The sequence below is a fragment of the Arachis ipaensis genome, chromosome B1 (genome assembly GCF_059453495.1).
Source record: "Arachis ipaensis isolate K30076 ecotype BB chromosome B1, ASM5945349v1, whole genome shotgun sequence".
NCBI lineage: Eukaryota > Viridiplantae > Streptophyta > Magnoliopsida > Fabales > Fabaceae > Arachis > Arachis ipaensis.
The window spans coordinates 86,901,169-86,919,989 of NC_142436.1; the positions used below are offsets into that span (position 1 = coordinate 86,901,169).

General features: G+C 29.1%; 1 protein-coding gene and 1 pseudogene across 1 annotated transcript; one reads left to right on the forward strand and one right to left on the reverse strand.

Moving 5' to 3' along the window:
• The first annotated feature begins 396 nt into the window (after positions 1–396).
• AGL19 (AGAMOUS-like 19) lies at positions 397–10,649 on the forward strand. The gene is made up of 8 exons (XM_016334459.3): positions 397–571; positions 751–933; positions 7,206–7,290; positions 7,395–7,456; positions 7,567–7,666; positions 9,447–9,488; positions 9,608–9,649; positions 10,257–10,649. Exons 2-8 carry the CDS (start codon positions 752–754, stop codon positions 10,416–10,418), a joined length of 675 nt encoding a protein of 224 aa, XP_016189945.1. The 5' UTR covers positions 397–571; position 751; the 3' UTR covers positions 10,419–10,649.
• Positions 10,650–13,243: 2,594 nt separating this feature from the next.
• Positions 13,244–14,608, reverse strand: LOC107618320 (uncharacterized; annotated as a pseudogene).
• Between the last annotated feature and the right edge of the window lie 4,213 nt (positions 14,609–18,821).

The window sequence follows — 18,821 nt, forward strand, 5'->3', positions numbered from 1 at the left end:
AGAGAGTTTGATTAAAAATATTTTAGGAATAAATAAGTTTAAGAGTATGAAAGAAATATTTTTATCGAATTCTTTTATATAGAAATATGATTAAAAAGAGAAGGTTTAATTATGCGGATATATCCGATATCCGATATCCGATATCCGATCTGATCCGATCCGTAAATGTGCGGATCGGATCGGATCAGATCTGGCACTAAAAAGTACGGATATCGTATCCGATCTGATCCAATAAAAATTGTGCAGATCGGATCGAATTTTTGGCCATATCAGACCTGTTATCGTTATTAAGTTAGTAAAACCTAATAAGGTAGGTCAAATAGGTTAGATCGGCTGGCATATCATTCAACCAGTCATTCATTCATTCACTTTCTTTACTCTTTTACTTGTTAAATTTTCTCGGGAAAATTTCTCTCCCTCCTGGCTAGGGTTTTTTTTTTTTTTTTTTCTTTCTCTCTAAAGATTGTGCCTCATCACTAGCTACTTATTTCATTGATGACTCTACCTCTTTCTCATAGCTGAGATTACCAACAAAAGATTCTCATTGCTCCGGTTCCAGGCTACTTGTCAGGTTTGACATACTTTCTCTTCTTCGATGATTATTCTATTTTCGCCTCTTTCTAATTTTGGAAAAAAAAAACCATAGCCTTTTGCAATTGATTGGCCAGATCTCATGAAATTGTATGAGTTTAAGTGTTATATGTGGATCAGATTGTGATGAAGAATAATCGATTAATTTTGATGAAACAGGATGGTGAGGGGGAAGACACAGATGAAGCGCATAGAGAACGAGACAAGTAGGCAAGTAACGTTTTCAAAGAGAAGAAATGGTTTGCTTAAGAAGGCTTTTGAGCTTTCAGTTCTCTGTGATGCTGAAGTCGCACTCATCATTTTCTCTACCAGAGGCAAGCTCTATGAGTTCTCCAGCTCTAGGTACATCTATCATCTTCTATATATGTTCTTTCTCTTTGTTTTAATTTAAACTGTTATTTTTCAATCATTTTCAAATCATCCTTTCCTTTCCTTAATTAGCTTAAAACGTCGTCAATACACATGTATTTATACATTAATTATTCATCTCTCTCTCTCTATATATATATATATATTGAAAAAAAAAACTGACTTTTCATATGGCTTCTAATTAACATGAAGGTCAGCCTTTTTATCTAGTGGTTATTTGATGTCCTTAGTTGGTGAGTGGTCCAACAAATTTGTCATCAGTTTAAATAAAAATAAATTAAATAATATATATAATACATAATAGTTAATTTTTAGTGTATATTTAATATTTTTAATTTACTCTCTCATCTAGAGAGAGAGAGAGAGAGAGAGAGAGAGAGAGAGAGAGAGAGAGAGAGAGAGAGAGAGAGAGAGAGAGAGAGAGAGAGAGAGAGAGAGAGAGAGAGAGAGAGAGAGAGAGAGAGAGAGAGAGAGAGAGAGAGAGAGAGAGAGAGAGAGAGAGTGGATGAATAGATTTGAAGCTTAATATATGTGCACAGTAGAGTGGATGAATAGATTTGAAGCTTAATATATACATGGATAAATAGGAAAAAAAGAAAGAAGGGCATCATGGTCTCTGCGCCACTCATCACTAACTAAAGACTGTTACAAAGTATGTTCTAACCCTAGGATTACGAGTGTGAAAGAGGCAATAATAAGTTTCATGGATTTTCATAACACAAGAAAATGTAAAATCAGTGCATCTATATATAGGTTGATAATAAAGACTTTTAGGATATAGAATATTAAAGTACTAACATGTAATTGTTACATGAGTAATGATGCTATATTCCACCAGTAAGAATAATAGGTGTCTAATATATATCTTAAACATTTTTTTTTTGTTATTTTAACCTCTCAAATTTAATAATATAATTATAAAATTTAAAAATGGTCAACTTTCCTTATATATGTGTCTGATTTTACCTTTCATACTTGTTATTTCGAACATGATGAAAAATACTCTGCAACACGAACATTTGCTGATTTGTGGAAGCGTTGTCCAACTTGTATATGTTGCATCACATGTACGGTTATAAATCTTCCGTGATGTTGTGTTCTTTTCGTAGTGTTGTTGACAGTTATTTACCTTGCAATGCGTATCAGTCAAACGATTCTGGAAATTAAATCAAGCTGGTTAGCTTCATTATTTGATCCTTTTTCTAAGATAGTAGCTGAAAGTGTTAAACATATAATTATTTATGATGTCTCTTTTTATTAACCTAAACTTTTAGAATGAATAATTTTATAGTATGATATTAGAACTTTATATTTAAAAAAAGTCTAAAATTAGATCTTTAGTGAATTAAAAAAAAACATAAAATAAATAAAAAAAAAAGAAGACCTATACAATATTGATATGGTTGTGTTGTTAAAACATTTGAGTAATCATATTTTTTTTCTTTTTATTAATTTTTTTTTAAAAAAAATTGCATAAATTTGAGTAAGGTCCGCAGAGTTATGAACTATTGTTTCTTCTAAGGTAAAAGTTAAAAGTTTAAGCAAACATGAATAATTATATATTTAGCATATCTGATGTAAATAATTATTTAATTTTGTATCTTTCAGTCATTAAAATTTGAATAATATCATAAATTATTTTTCATAAGTCTAAGTTATTAGATAAAAATACATACAAATAATTATATGTTTGATCTGTATTTTAATTTTTCTGTCTTCTTTTCTAATATTTTATTTTTTAGGATCATATAAAAAAATATAAAAAACCTAACTTATTGATTTCATTGATTTTTTTTCCAGATAATCTTAAAAATGGTAAATATTACAAACACAAACCAAATAAACCTATAACTTTCTTAACAAATTTGAGTAGAGAAATGCAACATTTTTTTGCTACGCGGTGATATTTAATCTTCTAATGTAAAAATTGTGAGCAAATCTCCTTTTAAACACACACAAAAAAAAAAAAAAAAAAACCCTTAACAGGCCATCTGCTTATAAGTGAATAATTCATAACAAAAGGATTAGTCCTTACTTCTACTGGTGAATACTTAAAAAAAATAAAATAAAATTTTTAAAATGTATGATCTTAGTCACCTATATATGAGATGGTTTGTTTGGGTTATGCAAATACCTACCGACTTTCTTAATTAAGCTAAGTTTATGTGCTTATTATTTTAATTAATTATGTTTTTAGTTCCATTTGAAATTGGCAGGCAATCTAGAAAGTATATATAGTTACTGAACATCCAACAGCTTCGTAGCTGTCTAACAATGTTGTTTACTGTTGTCGTGTCTTTAAGAATAAAATGTTGTTTGATCATATAGGACATGTTCTCCGTCTATATATAAAAAAATTGACGACACCAACCAACTTGGAATCCTGAAATAATGAACATCAAAATAAGAGCCGGTTCTTAGTTTAATTAAATGGCAGAAATTACTATTATAATGATACAATACTAGATATGAACAATCTTTTTCGTACAACTATTGCGCAATAACGATTTAAAAAAAAATCATACTTATATTGAAGGTATATTTTTATATCACTAACATAAATATGAAAACATTTCAAGTTTTATAATTGTATAATAATATAAAAAATATTGCTCACCTAGTAGTGTTACTTAAGTAATATTGTTATGCTATCCTGTGATTCTCTTCTTTCATACACATATATCTTATCTTAAAATAATTATAGGCATGTACAGAGAAAATGAAGATACCAAGGACCAAATTATTATACTAATGCATTAAAATCCTTTCTGCCAATATATTGGGAACTTTTCTTTGCACTATTGTAGGTACAGAATATGAGGGCATGTTATTCTTGAGCATCCAATGCAATGTCTGATTTCTGAACTATATATGTAGGCATTATTACGGCAAAAACTAAGGAACCTCATCAGAGAGAAAAAGCATTATGCTTTTAAGATGTGAAAAGACCTATACTCTTTTAAAAATTAAAATATGATATTGTTTTGCAGGATTCACTTCCTTGATGGGCATGCAGCCTTTTATTAATTCTTTTCTATTTTAAAATATTATTCCTCTCGGCTTCCTTGGTTAATAATAATGTCTTAAGTTGTTCAGTTATTATATATTTATATATATTATTTTATAATTTTTTAATAAGCAATCAACAACAAAAATAATTAAATTTAATATTTTATAGTAATATAATAAACTTTTGAGAAAATTTCACTCCTCTTCCTTGCGAGATGCTAAAATGACACTCCCCTTCTTTTTATTTTATAAATGTACATTTTCCTCTCTTTTAACTTTTAAAAAATCTCTTTTTTAATCTATTTTAAATTTTTTGTGTTAACTAATGTTAACTTTATCCAATTTTTTAAGAAAAAATAAATTATTTTTTAAAAAATACCCATTAACAAAAATTTTATTTTTTATCATTAAATTTTGTTTACCAAAATACCCTTTAATAAATTATTCTTTTATTAATTTTTCAAAAAAATTTAATAATTATATTTTTTTTCAAAAATACCCTTTAATAATTTTTTAAATATTAAATTATAATTTTACCAAAATTTTCGTTAATAATTTTTTTATATTTTACTATTAATTTTTCGATATCTATATATATTATTTTAACATTCAATAAAAAATTTTAGTAAGATTATTTTTCAATATCAATATATATTAATTGTTATACATATTAACAGTAGTAAGATTTTTTTTATTTAATGTTAAAATAATATATATTGATATCGAAAAATTAATGGTAAAATGTAAAAATAATTGTTAACAAAAATTTTGGTAAAATCATAATTTATTAATTAAAAAATTATTGAAGGGTAGGTATCTTAGAAAAAAATAATTTAATTATTAATTTTTTAAAAGTATTTTGATAAAAATACAATTTAATCAATAAAAAAAATTTATTAAAAGGTATTTTAGTAAGAAAAATTTAATGATAAAAAATAAAATTTTTGCTAATGGGTATTTTTTCAAAAAATAATTTATTTTTTCTTAAAAAATGGATAAAGTTAATATTAGTTAACACAAAAAATTTAAAATAGATTAAAGATGATGTTTTTTAAAAGTTAAAAAAGAGAAAAATGTACATTTATAAAATAGAAAGGAAGAAAGTGTCATTTTAGCATCTTTTAGAGGAGGAGAATGAAATTTTCTCTAAACTTTTTTATAAGCATTAAATATATATGGTGACTAATGGTAGTTGATTATTTGTGTCTAAAACATTGTCGTTATTTTTTTACTAACAGAAATACTTTTTAACATTTAGACTCCTATAATTAATGTTAAATGATCAGTAGAATTTATTTTTTTTTTGTAAATAATTAATTAATAATGTTTAAAGTATGGGTTAAAAGTATGTTGTTAAATTGCTAGATTAAAAAATTGGACGAATAACTAAAAGTGTTGGTCAAGAACAATAAATTTTGTTATTTCTTAAATTTTTTTCTTTTTATATTGATACTCACTTTATTATATTATTGCTTTAAATTTTTAATGCAACAGTTATTTAACGTTTAAATACTAAGTTTATTTTATTTTAATTTTCTATGGAATGTTCATAAACATGCTCACTTTTAGATGAATACATTAAATATCATAACTATTCCTCTGGAATTAAACTGCAAGACTGCGTTTGGTCTGGAGAATAATAAAATATAAAATAAATTGATACAAAAATTAATATATTTTGTATTTTGTTTTTTAATAAATTAAATATAAAAAATAATAAATTATGAATGTCTTTTTTTTATTTATTTATTTATATAAAAATTTTTAGAAAAAAAATATAATAAAAAAGTAATTAAAAAATAATAAAAAAATAAAAAATAAATTATGTTTTATATTAGTGTCTTTGTATATTTCCAGTCAAGAAAGATACAAAATATATTAATTTAATATTTTAAGATATAATGTCTATATTTATATCTATCTATCAAACGTAATTTTATATTTTTATGGTCTTATTTCAGTATCTAGTACTTATAAATAAATTCAGTCCAAATGTATCATGAGTAATGTTATATGTTCAAATCTTTTTATGAAGTAAGTTTAACCAAATTAAATAATAAGACTTAAAATAATATTAATTATAACTGATTTTTATTATGTTAAACTAACTTAATTAAACATAGTTAACAAAAAAAATTTAGATGTGAAACATTATTCATGCATGATATGTTGGTATCACGGAAACTATTGAGATTTTAGAATATTGAAACAATAATAGTGTCATATTTATTAATATTACAAACTTTGCATTGAACATATCTAATTATCTATTGATATCCAAAAATATTTGAAAAATAATAAAAAAATAAGTTTAAAACAGTTTATAAAATTATCTTATTTAATATTTTTAATTATATCTTTTATTTTATTTTGTATTTTTATTTAATTTTAAAATAAAAAATAATATTAAATATAATAAATATATAATTATAAATATTACAGATATAAAATTATAAATATTAAATTAAATAAAATAATTTTAGATTATTTTTTTTCCAACATTGTTTATTGATATTATAGTATTCTTTAATATTATTATATTTGTTCTGGGATGAAAGTAGTGGTCCTGCGTATTATTGGAAGTTTTTATGATTTTCGAGCAGCCAATACATAAAAGAGAGTTTCTATAAATGAACCCATATTTGGAAAGAGAATCTTATAAGATTTTAGACTCTTCCATCGTAATAGCTAATTTTGCAGCAATGATTCTCTCAAAATTTTACAGCTCATCATTACATTAGTGCTTAGGATTCTAATGGGTGGAAGGCTAATTGAAATGTCACTGATTGAAACCGTTGGAACATTGATCTTTAACGTGATGCTATGTTATAAATCTCGAGCAAAGATTAATTAATAGAAGCAACATCTGAAAAATAAAGTCTAATAAGCCTTGATCTTTTTCATTATTATAGCTAATTTTTGTGGTAATAATTTTTCGAAAATCTTGTAGCTCATGAGAGGCATGTGTGAATAGTTAGAGCTCGCTCTTAGCTGGTAAATAATTTCGATGTCCTTAATACGTACCTTTAGTTAAAGTAGTGTCTGATTGATACTAGTGTATTATGTAAAAGACGTTGCAACTGATACTCATTTCACCAAGTGTTACAAATTAATAACCATGAATGCTTTATCGAGTAGATATGATATTATTATTATTAGTAGCAAGTCATGAGTCTCTTGTGTAAGCCACTTTTTACATTGTTGCTGATGTTATTATGCATTTGGAGATGTTTCAGTGTAAACAAAATAGTGGAACGCTATCAAAGGAAGGTCAAGGATCTACATAGCCTCAACACCAAACAAATCCAAGAAAATACACAGGTTAATAATTAGCCCCTTAATATCCATTATATTCCTATATATATATTCATTCTATATCTGCAAGCTATAGTGAATGTTTGTTGTTTCTTCCGTACATGGAGCAGGTAAAGGAAGGTGATGACATCAACATCACAAAGAAGCTAGAGCAACTAGAAGTTTCTAAAAGGTTTTAAGTACTGACTTTATTTAATAACTTAATTTGATGAGTTCATTAGTGTGCTGATCATCATCATATTGCGTTACTGATGAAGTGAGAAACACAAAATATTGTTGCAGAAAGCTTTTGGGAGATGGTTTGGATTCATGCCCCATTGAAGAGTTACAACAGATAGAGAATCAGCTGGAACGAAGCTTAACCAAAGTTAGGGCAAGAAAGGTATATATGTTCTTCGCTTAATTCAAACTCATGTCAGCTTTCTAATTCTAACTATTTATGTTGTTTATCCATCTTGCGTTCTAGTACATCGGTTTTAAATTTTAGTTTTTATTTGGAATTGCAACTGCAATGTGATTTTTATTCGCACAATTAGAGCCATTATAGGCCACATCAACTCGCAATAGCTGAAAATAAACTCAAAATTAAAATACTTCCTTGTGTTCTAAACTTTTTAGAAATCTTATCTCGCATATATATAAAAAAGAGAAAATATAAGAAAATAATATTTTTTAAACAACGTGAACAAATAATAGGTTAAAAAAAGAAAGTTAATTTTAATTTTAAAATTTAATTTTAATTTAATTAAATATAATCCTTATTTTAAATTTGATTTTCAACAACCACAAACCCTTTCCCACACCCATACCACATCCCATCCCTGCTCCCGACAACCCCCCGCCGTCTCTCACAAAACACCACGCACAGTCCGGCTTCCTCATGTGTTTGCAACCACCGCACGCATCCGTATTTTGTCGCGCCTCCCCAACCGCAGCACGCAGCCCAGCTTCGTTGCGCCTTCATCGGTGTCGTTGCAAGCAGCCCATCTTTGTGGCGAGGTGCCTTTTCTTCTAAGAACGTCGTTGTCTCTGCACCCATGCAGTCGTAGTCATGCATTTTTTCACGAACCTATGCTCTCGTTGTCACTACGATTCACAATACCAACGTGATGACAAGGTATACAGTGAAAGTTTTATATGCATGCAAATTTTTATTTTTTTACAAATAGGTGTCTGTTTTTAATACAAATGGGATGTTTATTCTTTATACAAGTGAGATGTTTGTTTTTAATACGAAACGATTCACCTACACTCGGGGTTGGTGATAACAAGAGACGGCGGCGTTGGGGAGCTTCCTCACGAAGGGCTGGCTGTAGTGAAAAGGGAGTCTGGGTTAGAAGTGGGTGTAATTAGACAATGTGAAATTAGGTAAAGGTGATGAGTTTATAGTGAGAGTAAAATTGAATGGTTAGTGGGCTTGAAAGGGGAGCTGTTGTTCGCACCTCTGATTATTCACCTAGCAGGGGTTAATATGAAAATTGTATACAAACATTCATAATTATTAGCTAGTCTACTATAACTCACATATGATAAATCAACTATTAACGAATTTCTGACAGATCATAAAAACATATTATTTGTATATAAAAAATATTTATATAAAATACATATTAAAATATAAAATACATATTAAAAATATTTAAAATAATACGCACACATTATGACTTATTTTTTATCATTAATCTCTGAAAAGGCAATATTGGAAAAATTGAAGGATATTTGTTGGACCATCTTTTGAGTTAAACCTTATTTATTTTCTGCAATTCCAAACAATTAATGAGTGATCAACGTCTAGCTTAATTTTTATTCATATATCATCTCTTGTCCACTTCACCTATTTTCATTAGTATTTTTATATTAAAAATATGTGAAATAACGTATATTCATCATTTGTATATGTACTTTTACATGTGGCTAGTGCTCTTAATTAAAACATATTCATTTAGGAATGAATATTTCTTTTTGGATGAAGGTGTTGAAGAAGGTTCAAAAAATTGTTACTTGTCTTCCAGTTTTAATTTGTACAAGAATTTGGTATATTTATATATCTGTCTATGTTCATAATCATACATATATCATCATCATCATCATCATCATTTTGAATAATCTCAATTTTGAATAAGAAAACTAACATTAATTAACTTGGTCCTTGCTGTACCCAGAACCAATTGTTCAGGGAGCAAATTGAGAAGCTAAAGGAACAGGTAATCAATGTGATGTTACTTGCATGATTACATGGATATATAATTTGTATGTTCTATTTCTTTTATTGGGGCATGGTGCTTATTAGAATTACCCTTCTCTCTTTGATATCTCACTTCAGGAAAAATGCCTTCTTGAAGAAAATAGAAAATTGAAAGAGAAGGTAATTATCTTTCTTCATGTACTTCATATTATCCCCAATATTGATATTATTCAACTTTAATTTTGTCTTCTCTTTAATTAGTTAGCAAGCAATTATTTAGAGTCCTACTCTACTGTCTTACACTTTGTTTGATTGAGTTACATTATTAGTTATTCTTTGTTTTAAAATAATGCACATAAAAAAAAAACCTATATGAACGTCAAAAATAGTCACAAAATCAGATATTTTAATATTTTATACCAATAACTAATTTAATAATTGATTTTTTGTGTTTACCTAACATGGTTGAATCCACATTACTTCCATATATATATATATGAGATAGCTATTTATAATATACCACCTAAGTACTAATCTTTTCAGATACTAAATTTTATAAGATAATATTAGTTATCAGTAGTAATCTTAATAGTTATTACAAAATGTGTGAAACGATCTTTTATTTCTTTTCAAGATCTCATATGAAGTATCAAATAATACAAACAATTTCATTGAAGTCACTCGTATATATGCCACAAATCTATTAAGTTGGAAGGTTAACTTTCCCTTATTTTTCCAGCTTGATTAACTAATTTCCAGCATAATTCCATATATATGATTTTTGTAGTGGCTTGAACAGCAACGGTCTTTAAGCAAACAAGGCGTGTTGCTTGTCGGAGAAAGGCGGCCGGCAGTGGAAGAGGAAGAGGAAGAGGAGGAGGAAGAGGAGGAAGTGGTGGAGACAGAGTTGGAGTTGTTCATAGGGCTACCCGAGAGAAGAATGCCTTAATAAAAGTTGGGCCTTCTATATATATAACATGATGCTCATTTAATTAAACATTAACATGCGCAAGCGTCATTACACATACATATATTTAAGCTTAATAATGTTCATATAATCATTCACCTATGTCATGTATGTTATATTCATGTTTGATCAACATTGTATAACTTGTAACTTAAGAAACAATCACAATGGTGGCCATGTGAACTCTCTGATCAAGTAATTTCTGCTAAATAATCTCACTCCAAAAAACTCTTATTTTCATCAGTCTATATCAGTTTTGAATTTTGGTTTCATTATAAGTTAATTTGTGTTAGCCTCAACCTACCTTCGTGATAAAATGGGCTAATATTATAGATGTTTGGTTTCACTTTTAAAATGGTGCATTAGAATATATATAATTATGTTCATGTTTTTTCGTCCCTAAAGATGAGACAGACGATTGGGAGTCCCCTTTGGTTATCTTACGCTTGGTTTTCGTTTAATTTGGTGGTTTGATAAAATTCAAAATTGTTATTTATTACTTATTTTAAATAGTTTTCTTGTGAGCTTTCTTTTTTAAATATTAATATGATCAGTTAAATGTTCTTGATATATGATACGTTTGTTAAATTAATAGTTTAGCTGGTTAGGTTAGTATATAATATATGATTAATACTTAACTACTTATTATAATGAATTAACAAAATTAAAAGTCTCTAAATTAAAAGATATCATTTTTAAAATTACTAAAAAAATAAAAAAATTTAAAAATAAATAAAAATTCTGACACTTTTTTAAGAATAAATCTATTTTTTAATAAAAAATACTAGACAACCAAATTTTTTAACCAAATCCAACCAAATCAAATTTATATACATTTACATTTTCTGGTTCATGTTCTTTATCATCATTATAGTTATCATCATCATCACCATTTCCTTCTCTACCACCACCTCTTCCTCCTCCCTCCACCTCTTCTTCATCTTCTTCCTCTTCTTCTTCACCATCTTTTTTTCTAGTTTGATTTTTTCTCCTCTTCTTTAACCTCTTCCTCTTTTTCCTTCATTATCATCAAGTTTATATACGCATGTTTACATTTTGGTTCATGTTCTTCTTCTTCCTCCTCTTCCACCTTCATTATCATCATTTTCTCGTTTGATTTTTTTCTCCTTTTCTTTAACCTCCTCCTACTCCTTCTCCTTCATTATCATCATTGACATTATCATCGTCGTCATCATCATCATCATCATCGTCATTATCATCATCTTCTCCTTAACACAAAAATTTTAGGTTAATGACACAAGAAATATGTTGAAAATGACACAAGAAATTTTTAGAGAAATACAAATTCAAAATTTTAATTCATTCAACACTACAACAAAACAGCATTTTGGCGACGGCTTTTTTTAATGCTTGGTGACACTTTTCACGGTCACTAAATAGTTTTGCGACGGTTAAAAAAAGCGTCACAGATTTGAGCGTTGCCAGCTGACATAGTGATGGTTTTAGACTACCGTTGGTAAGGAGTGCCGCTAAGTTATTTGTGACGGTTTTCAAAGTATAAAATCGTCACTAATTTGTAACACTTGTAAATGTGTTTTTTATACTGTATTTCGCGACGTTTTGAAACTGTCGTTAAATTACTAAATTTTGTGACATTTTTTTTTTTAATATTTCATGACTATTTTAAACCGTCACAATATTTAGAAACTATTTGAAGCCGTCACTAAGTTACTAGTTCTTATGACCGTTTTTAGGCATATTTAGTGACTATTTAAACCGTCACAATATTTTTAGTGACAGTTTTTCGATTTAAAACCGTTACTAAGTTACTTATTCTTGTGACAGTTTTTTCCTGTATTTAGTGACTGTCATATTCTCTCCAACATCAAAGCTTTCTTTTATTAAATATTGTAAAAAATATTTCTATTCTAAATAATAATTTATATGTGTCTATCAACAAAATAATAAATAGCATTATATTTCAACAAATTTAAACTCAATCCCACAAGTTTTATAAAAATAGCAACAATGTATTTCAAAAGTTGAATTCTACAAGTTTTACATAGTCATAATCCATAAAATATAAATTCAAAAAATCTCAACTTAATCCAAACATGTAAAGCTAACAATTGTACTTGTAACTTATTCCTCAACTTTTCTCCGCAACTTCGCTTCACCTTCAACCTCAATAGTATTCAACTTCAGCAATTACTTCAGAAGCAACTCTTCAACACAAGAAACTCTCTCTTGTCCTCTTCAACAATTTCTTGTGATCCCGTGTTACTGAAAACCCAAATAAGACAAATCATGCATCAATGAACAATATTCTATATGAACAAACTAATATTATAATAATATTAATACTACCTGCTGTTGTTACCCACACTCCGTTATTAAGTGATTAACCTTTGGTTCTAATTTCCACAGCTCATAGTAAATTTTCCTAATATCACATACATTAACATCACTTGTAGATGGTTTATGATTGCAATAACTCGATTACTCAAATACTTTATAATACCAGAAATCCAAACCAGTAAGGAATAATGCTTTATTATGTACCTCTTTTTAAATTATAGGGATAAATATAGCCACCGCTGCTGAGGAGATAAAAAAAACCCCAGATTAACACGTTAAAAAAATTCCTTCAAACTCAATAAAACTAACACCCCATGATTCCAATTTCTTAGAATAACTAATGCATAATCTACAGTCAAGTTTAAAAGTTGAGAAAAGCCTAACCTTTATAAGTGAATTTCTGATTATTGAGCTAAGCCTTGAAGATGAAAGTGAAAACAAACCCCCAAATTTCCAACATTCTTTGTATTGTTGAGTAAGTCTTGAACCTACTCCAACAACCTCCAGGCGTAACCACCACCTGTCATAAAAATTCACATGTTCATCTCACGTGTAAAAAATCTTCGAAATTCTCTTTTCTATACTATGTCCTAGTTGCTATTACTACTGCCACCATCAGTTACCACAAGTAAAGCAAATCTACACACACTGACCACTATCTCTACTTTTTCATCATATCAGTTTCGTCTAATTACCTTTGTTTTATTAATTACTTATTTTGTTTAGTGCTACCAGAATATGGTTTTGTATCTCGTAACATTGGCATAGGCATCTTAGATTTCTCTACCACAAAAGCCTGTAAAAAAAAAGTATCAACTACATGATGAGGCTGCCACATGGTAAATTTTGCAGCAAGAGCAACGCTTAGACCATTAAAATTGTGTTATTCACTATGAACTCAGTAAATTTTAGAATATTAAGTGCCTTAACAAACTTGACAGGTTCAAATGAAGACTCAAACAAACGAGAATCTAATTATGTCAAGAGTAAGAATGAACCCAAGCTCAATAGGAAAATTGACTAACAGTTCATAGAGAAGAATCAATGAATCAAAACTCAATGATAACAATTCACTAATAAACCAATCACAATAAAGCTACTCCTATTTATACTCTTAATTTTATATTTCTGTATCATATGCAATGTTAATTCCATTGTTGATGATGAAACAATATTAACAAATTTTGCATGGAATTAAAATGGAAAAGAAACTGACCTCACTCATTTCGAATTTTCCCCCGGGCTTTGTAGTAATTCTACCAAGCATTTGACCAAGCACGGCATCGTATTATGGATCTCTTTCTTCCAGAACATTCTCCAAGTTAACTTTAGAGCCACCATCTTAAACAAACACAACCACCACCAATGCCATCAAACAGCACCATTAACGATCACAAATTCACAGTTTTCAAAGTCAAAATCCACAATTAAAAAGAAAAAGGTATAATAATAATAATAATAATAATAATAATAATAATAATAATAATAATAATAATAATAATAATAATAATAATAATAACTGCTGAATATAGAGCAACTTCCACGATTTTCTAAGTAAGGAACGAAATGAGCTAAAAATTTTCGGGAACCACAAAACCTTTAAAGTAACTTATCGGCGTTTAGTGTGTCTTGTGGTTGTGCGGCGGTCTTGGAAACATCCACCTTCTGTGGGGGCGGTGGATCGACGACCTTCTTAGGTTTGGGAATAATGACTTCGGATGAAGTTCGTATTCTTCCAGATGCTCGATGAAATGCCTGACCCATTTCTTTCACTCTCTCTTGCCACTTCAAATGCACTTTCCTTTTTGTCTCGGCTCTTAAGCTTTCCAATTGCGACTATTTGTTTAATTTATTGATCTACATGGGCACAAGCAACTCAATTTGATCTGCATTACATACATTCCAATCAAGAAAAATGAAATTAGAACTTATATAGGAATCACGAAAATTATTGAATTGTCATAATATTGCATCTTTTCTGTATCACATAGGAGTAGTCCAAGTTTGAAGTAAAATTCACAATCATTTTAAAGAAATGATGAAGTTGTAGAATAAAGAAGCTAATTACCTTGTCAGAAAATACTTCATCAAAATGCACCCAATATACACTATTAACAAAAGCCAGACCTTCAACTATATATAAACAGTTAAATGCTGAAAAGAACAACAATTATTTTACTATACATGGAACTCAAAATGCCAGTAGAAATACCAGGTGCAGGAAACATTATTATTAAATATGATCTCAATTAAAACTTGAAACACTTGAGCAGTATCACCAAGAGAATATCTCATTCATAGAGAATTTATGACCAAAGTTTAAGAAAGTACCAAAGGTTACCACAGAGTTAGTGTATATATATTGTATTACATTAAGTTCTTGCCACTTGACAAGTTGAAACAACGAAAAACACATAATTGTTAATTATATTCAAACAAGTGGGATTCATTATACCAATGCCTCAAATAATTTTCATAAAAATATACATATGCAAAGTGATATAAATAAAACCAACAAATCAGGTAAATGCACACTACAACAAATATGGCCTTTAGCAACGCCAAATTTTTCAACGCCTTAAAATCGTTCTCTTAGATAGTTTTAGACAACAGTTTTTTATAGTGTTACTATTGAATTCAATTTTTCATTATTTTCTAGCAACAAATTAAAACCGTTCTCTTTGACTATTTTAAAGAACGGTTTTATAACCGTTACCATGATTTGTTTTTAAGCAACAGTTTTTGCTTGTTGTTTAAATAATTGTACAAAAGAAACGCATAAAAATCGTTGCCAAAATGCTACACTCTAAAATCGTTCTATTAGATGGTCTTAGACTACGGTTTTTACATTGTTACTGTTGAAGTTCAATTTTTTATTACGTTATAGCAACGAAATAAAACGGTTCTCTTTGACTATTTTAAAGAACGATTTTATAACTATTACAACAATTATTTATCAAACAACAATTTTTTAACATTAATTAAATAATTATAAAAATTAAAAAATACCAATAAAAATAATATTAAATAATCATATAAATTAAAACTATTTTTTCTATAAATATATAACAAATATTATTTTACAAAAAAATAAAATTAAAATAAATTTACAATAAATATTATATATTTTTGTTATAAATATATAAAAAATATTATTTTTAGAAAAAATAAAGTTAAAATACATTTATAATAAATATTATATATTTTATTATAAATATATAATAAATATAATTATAAAAAAAATTAAAATAATTTTAAAATAAAGATTAAATATTTATTAACAAAATTTTTCTCTAAGATAATAACCAAGGACTCTACCCAAAATCAAAAACAAAAATGAAGGACTTTACTGATCTCTTAAAAAAGAAATCAGAGCGCACTCTTCTTCTTCCCTCCAACATCAACGTAACCCTAACCCATGTAAGAACCGGATTTTTCACGCAAAACCGTTTTAATAAAAGTAATAATTTTGAGTTCCCGAGATGGATTCAAAATTTACAAGTTTTAATTTGAAAGTAAAAAGGTGAAATTTGGTTTCAATGAATTTTTCTAAGTCGGAAAATGTATTTTCTGCGGAAGACCGAGAACCGGCAGTCGAACCGGTCGAACCGATTTAAGCCTGTCCGGTACTGTGTTTTGAAAAAAATAATATTTTGGAAAATTTGATTTATTGTTTTGAAAGAAAAAAATAATTTAAAATTGAAAACTGGGTACAAATCTTAAAGGTTTTGGCCCAAAGTGAGCCAAACGGATCTAAAACGCTAACGGGTTGGACCGGGCTCAAACCGGGCCCAAGGTCCAACATATATATGTGTGTGTGTGTGTGTGTGTGTGTGTGTGTGTGTGTGTGTGCGTGTTTTTTTTTAATGAGTTTTAAACTCATTTTGTTGGGAAAAGAGAGAGAGGCCCGCGGATTTAGAGAAGAGAGGAGAAAGGGGGTGGTGTTACTATTCACCTCCACCTTCCGGGAGTCATAACTTGAGCTACGGACCTCCGATTGACGAGTCATTTGTGGCCACGCGAAGCTCTTGACGAGTTCTTCTCTTATATCTAAGAGAATCTGATAAGGAATTGCGTTCTAACTCCTAGTTTTCTGTCCTAAGTTTCTGCGCGTTTTGGATTTTATCCCTAATCTTGTTGGATAAGATAAGGTTCCTTGTGTTTAGTTGTTTTATGTATCTTAGGCTTTGATTTTGGTGATATATATTTTGTTAGTTTGAGCTTTGGTGTTGGTTAGAGTTGGTTGAGGCTTTGGATCAAGTTTGGTGATTTCGTTTTGGTGTTTGGAGCGTTTGGGAATCGGCCAAGGTATGGTTTTGGTTTTCTTTATATAATATGTAATGTTTCTGGAAACTTAGGCTAGTTGACCCTAAGATAGGATTGAATGATATTGGTGTATGAATAATTATATGTGAATGGATGTAATTGTTGGTTATATTGGATTATTGTAGTTGATGATGATTATTGAGGATTGTTAGTGTTAATGAGTATTGATGATTGATGTTGTTGGTAATTGAAAGTAAATTGTGATTTAGAGATTGGTATGAGAGTGGGTGGAGTGGATATGGTTGATGAGAAATATTAAATGTTGATGGTTGTTGGTGTTGAGAAAGTAGATAATAAATGTTGTGGATTATTATTGTTGATAAGGGTTTTTGATATGGTTGATGAGTAATGATAAATAATTGATTTTGTGGGTGATGGTGATTGTTGAGAAGTATTGGTATTAATGATGTATTATGATGTGGTATGATGTGGGTGAGTGTGTATGTTGATATTGGTAATATGGATGTTGATTTTGATGGCTATTTTTGAAGATGTGAGTTTTATGAGATTAATATGAGGAATTGTAGTGGTTGATGATGTTGATTGATTGATGATGATTGTGAATGATTATGATGGTTTTGGATGTTGGTGGCTAAGGGTATTGATGGTGTTGAATGATGAAATTGGGATATTATAAATGGTTGAATTGGGAGAGAAATGGTATGGACTTTGATGTTTTTTTGGTATTATATGGGTTATGATTAGTTTGGTTTTAGATTGTTGAGAATTGAGTTTACAAGTAGAAATTGGATTATGGAATTGATGATCTTTATGTGTTGCTAAGTTATGGACTGAAGGAAAGGTATATGAATATGGTTTAGGTACCTTGGGACTATTTTGAATGTGGGATAAGTGATTTTGGATTGAGGGTTGGTTAAAATTGAGGTTATGAGGTTTTGGGTAAAAATAAATTTTGGGTGAACTTTGTCTGATCATAACTTTTGCCTCGGTTTCCCAAATTTATTGAAATTTGTATAGAATTAAAGATCTTTGAAATCCCTTTAAATCGATATAAAGTTTGTGAAAATTGGAATTTTGTAGAGGAAGTTATGATCATTCAAAGTTGGTGTTGAAAATTTGAAATTCTGCTAAGTTGCAGAATTTCATGATTCCTGATATGTGGAAGCACACACCCTCGTGCGGACGCACACCCTGCAAAAATTTTGACCTGTGCGGACGCACACACCTGTGCGCATGCACAGGCAGGGAGATGCATTCTGTTTGCAGCGCTAGCGCAGCTTGTGCGGGCGTATATCTAAGGAAGAATTTCAACCTGTGTGGACGCACACATTGGAAAGGCCAGTCTGTTAGGGGCGCTGGCACAGGTTGTGCGAGTGAACAGATCCTGTAAGTTTTGCCACCTGTGCGTTCGCACACATTTTAAAATCTCCTGGGCGTGCACACGCACACACCCCTGTGCGGCCGCACACGCCTTGTTTCTCAAATTTTACTTATTTTTCAACTATTCTACCTCCCCAACAAGGTTGTAAGCTTCTATAATACCATTTTAAAACTTTTGGGCCTAGTTTTGAGTATTAGAACATGGGATATAACCTAAGGGTTTTAGTAGATAATTTTATGATAAATTAGAAAATGGAAGCCTAGGTTTCTGGTGTACTGAGAATGGGTCGGGTGAGATTAAAGAAGAATTGGTATATGAGATGAGAACTGAGGAACTATGAGTTCGGAATGGAAATCATGAATTGAGGATGGTTGAGATGAGTCGAGGACTCGAAGAGA

What these genes read in the sequence shown, in the direction of transcription:
- AGL19 (XM_016334459.3), top strand. Translation starts at nt 752, where the DNA reads ATGGTGAGGGGGAAGACACAGATGAAGCGCATAGAGAACGAGACAAGT. An exon ending in CAACTAGAAGTTTCTAAAAG is followed by an intron (nt 7,457 to 7,566) that starts GTTTTAAGTACT and finishes ATATTGTTGCAG; the next exon opens with AAAGCTTTTGGGAGATGGTT. An exon ending in TTGAGAAGCTAAAGGAACAG is followed by an intron (nt 9,489 to 9,607) that starts GTAATCAATGTG and finishes ATCTCACTTCAG; the next exon opens with GAAAAATGCCTTCTTGAAGA.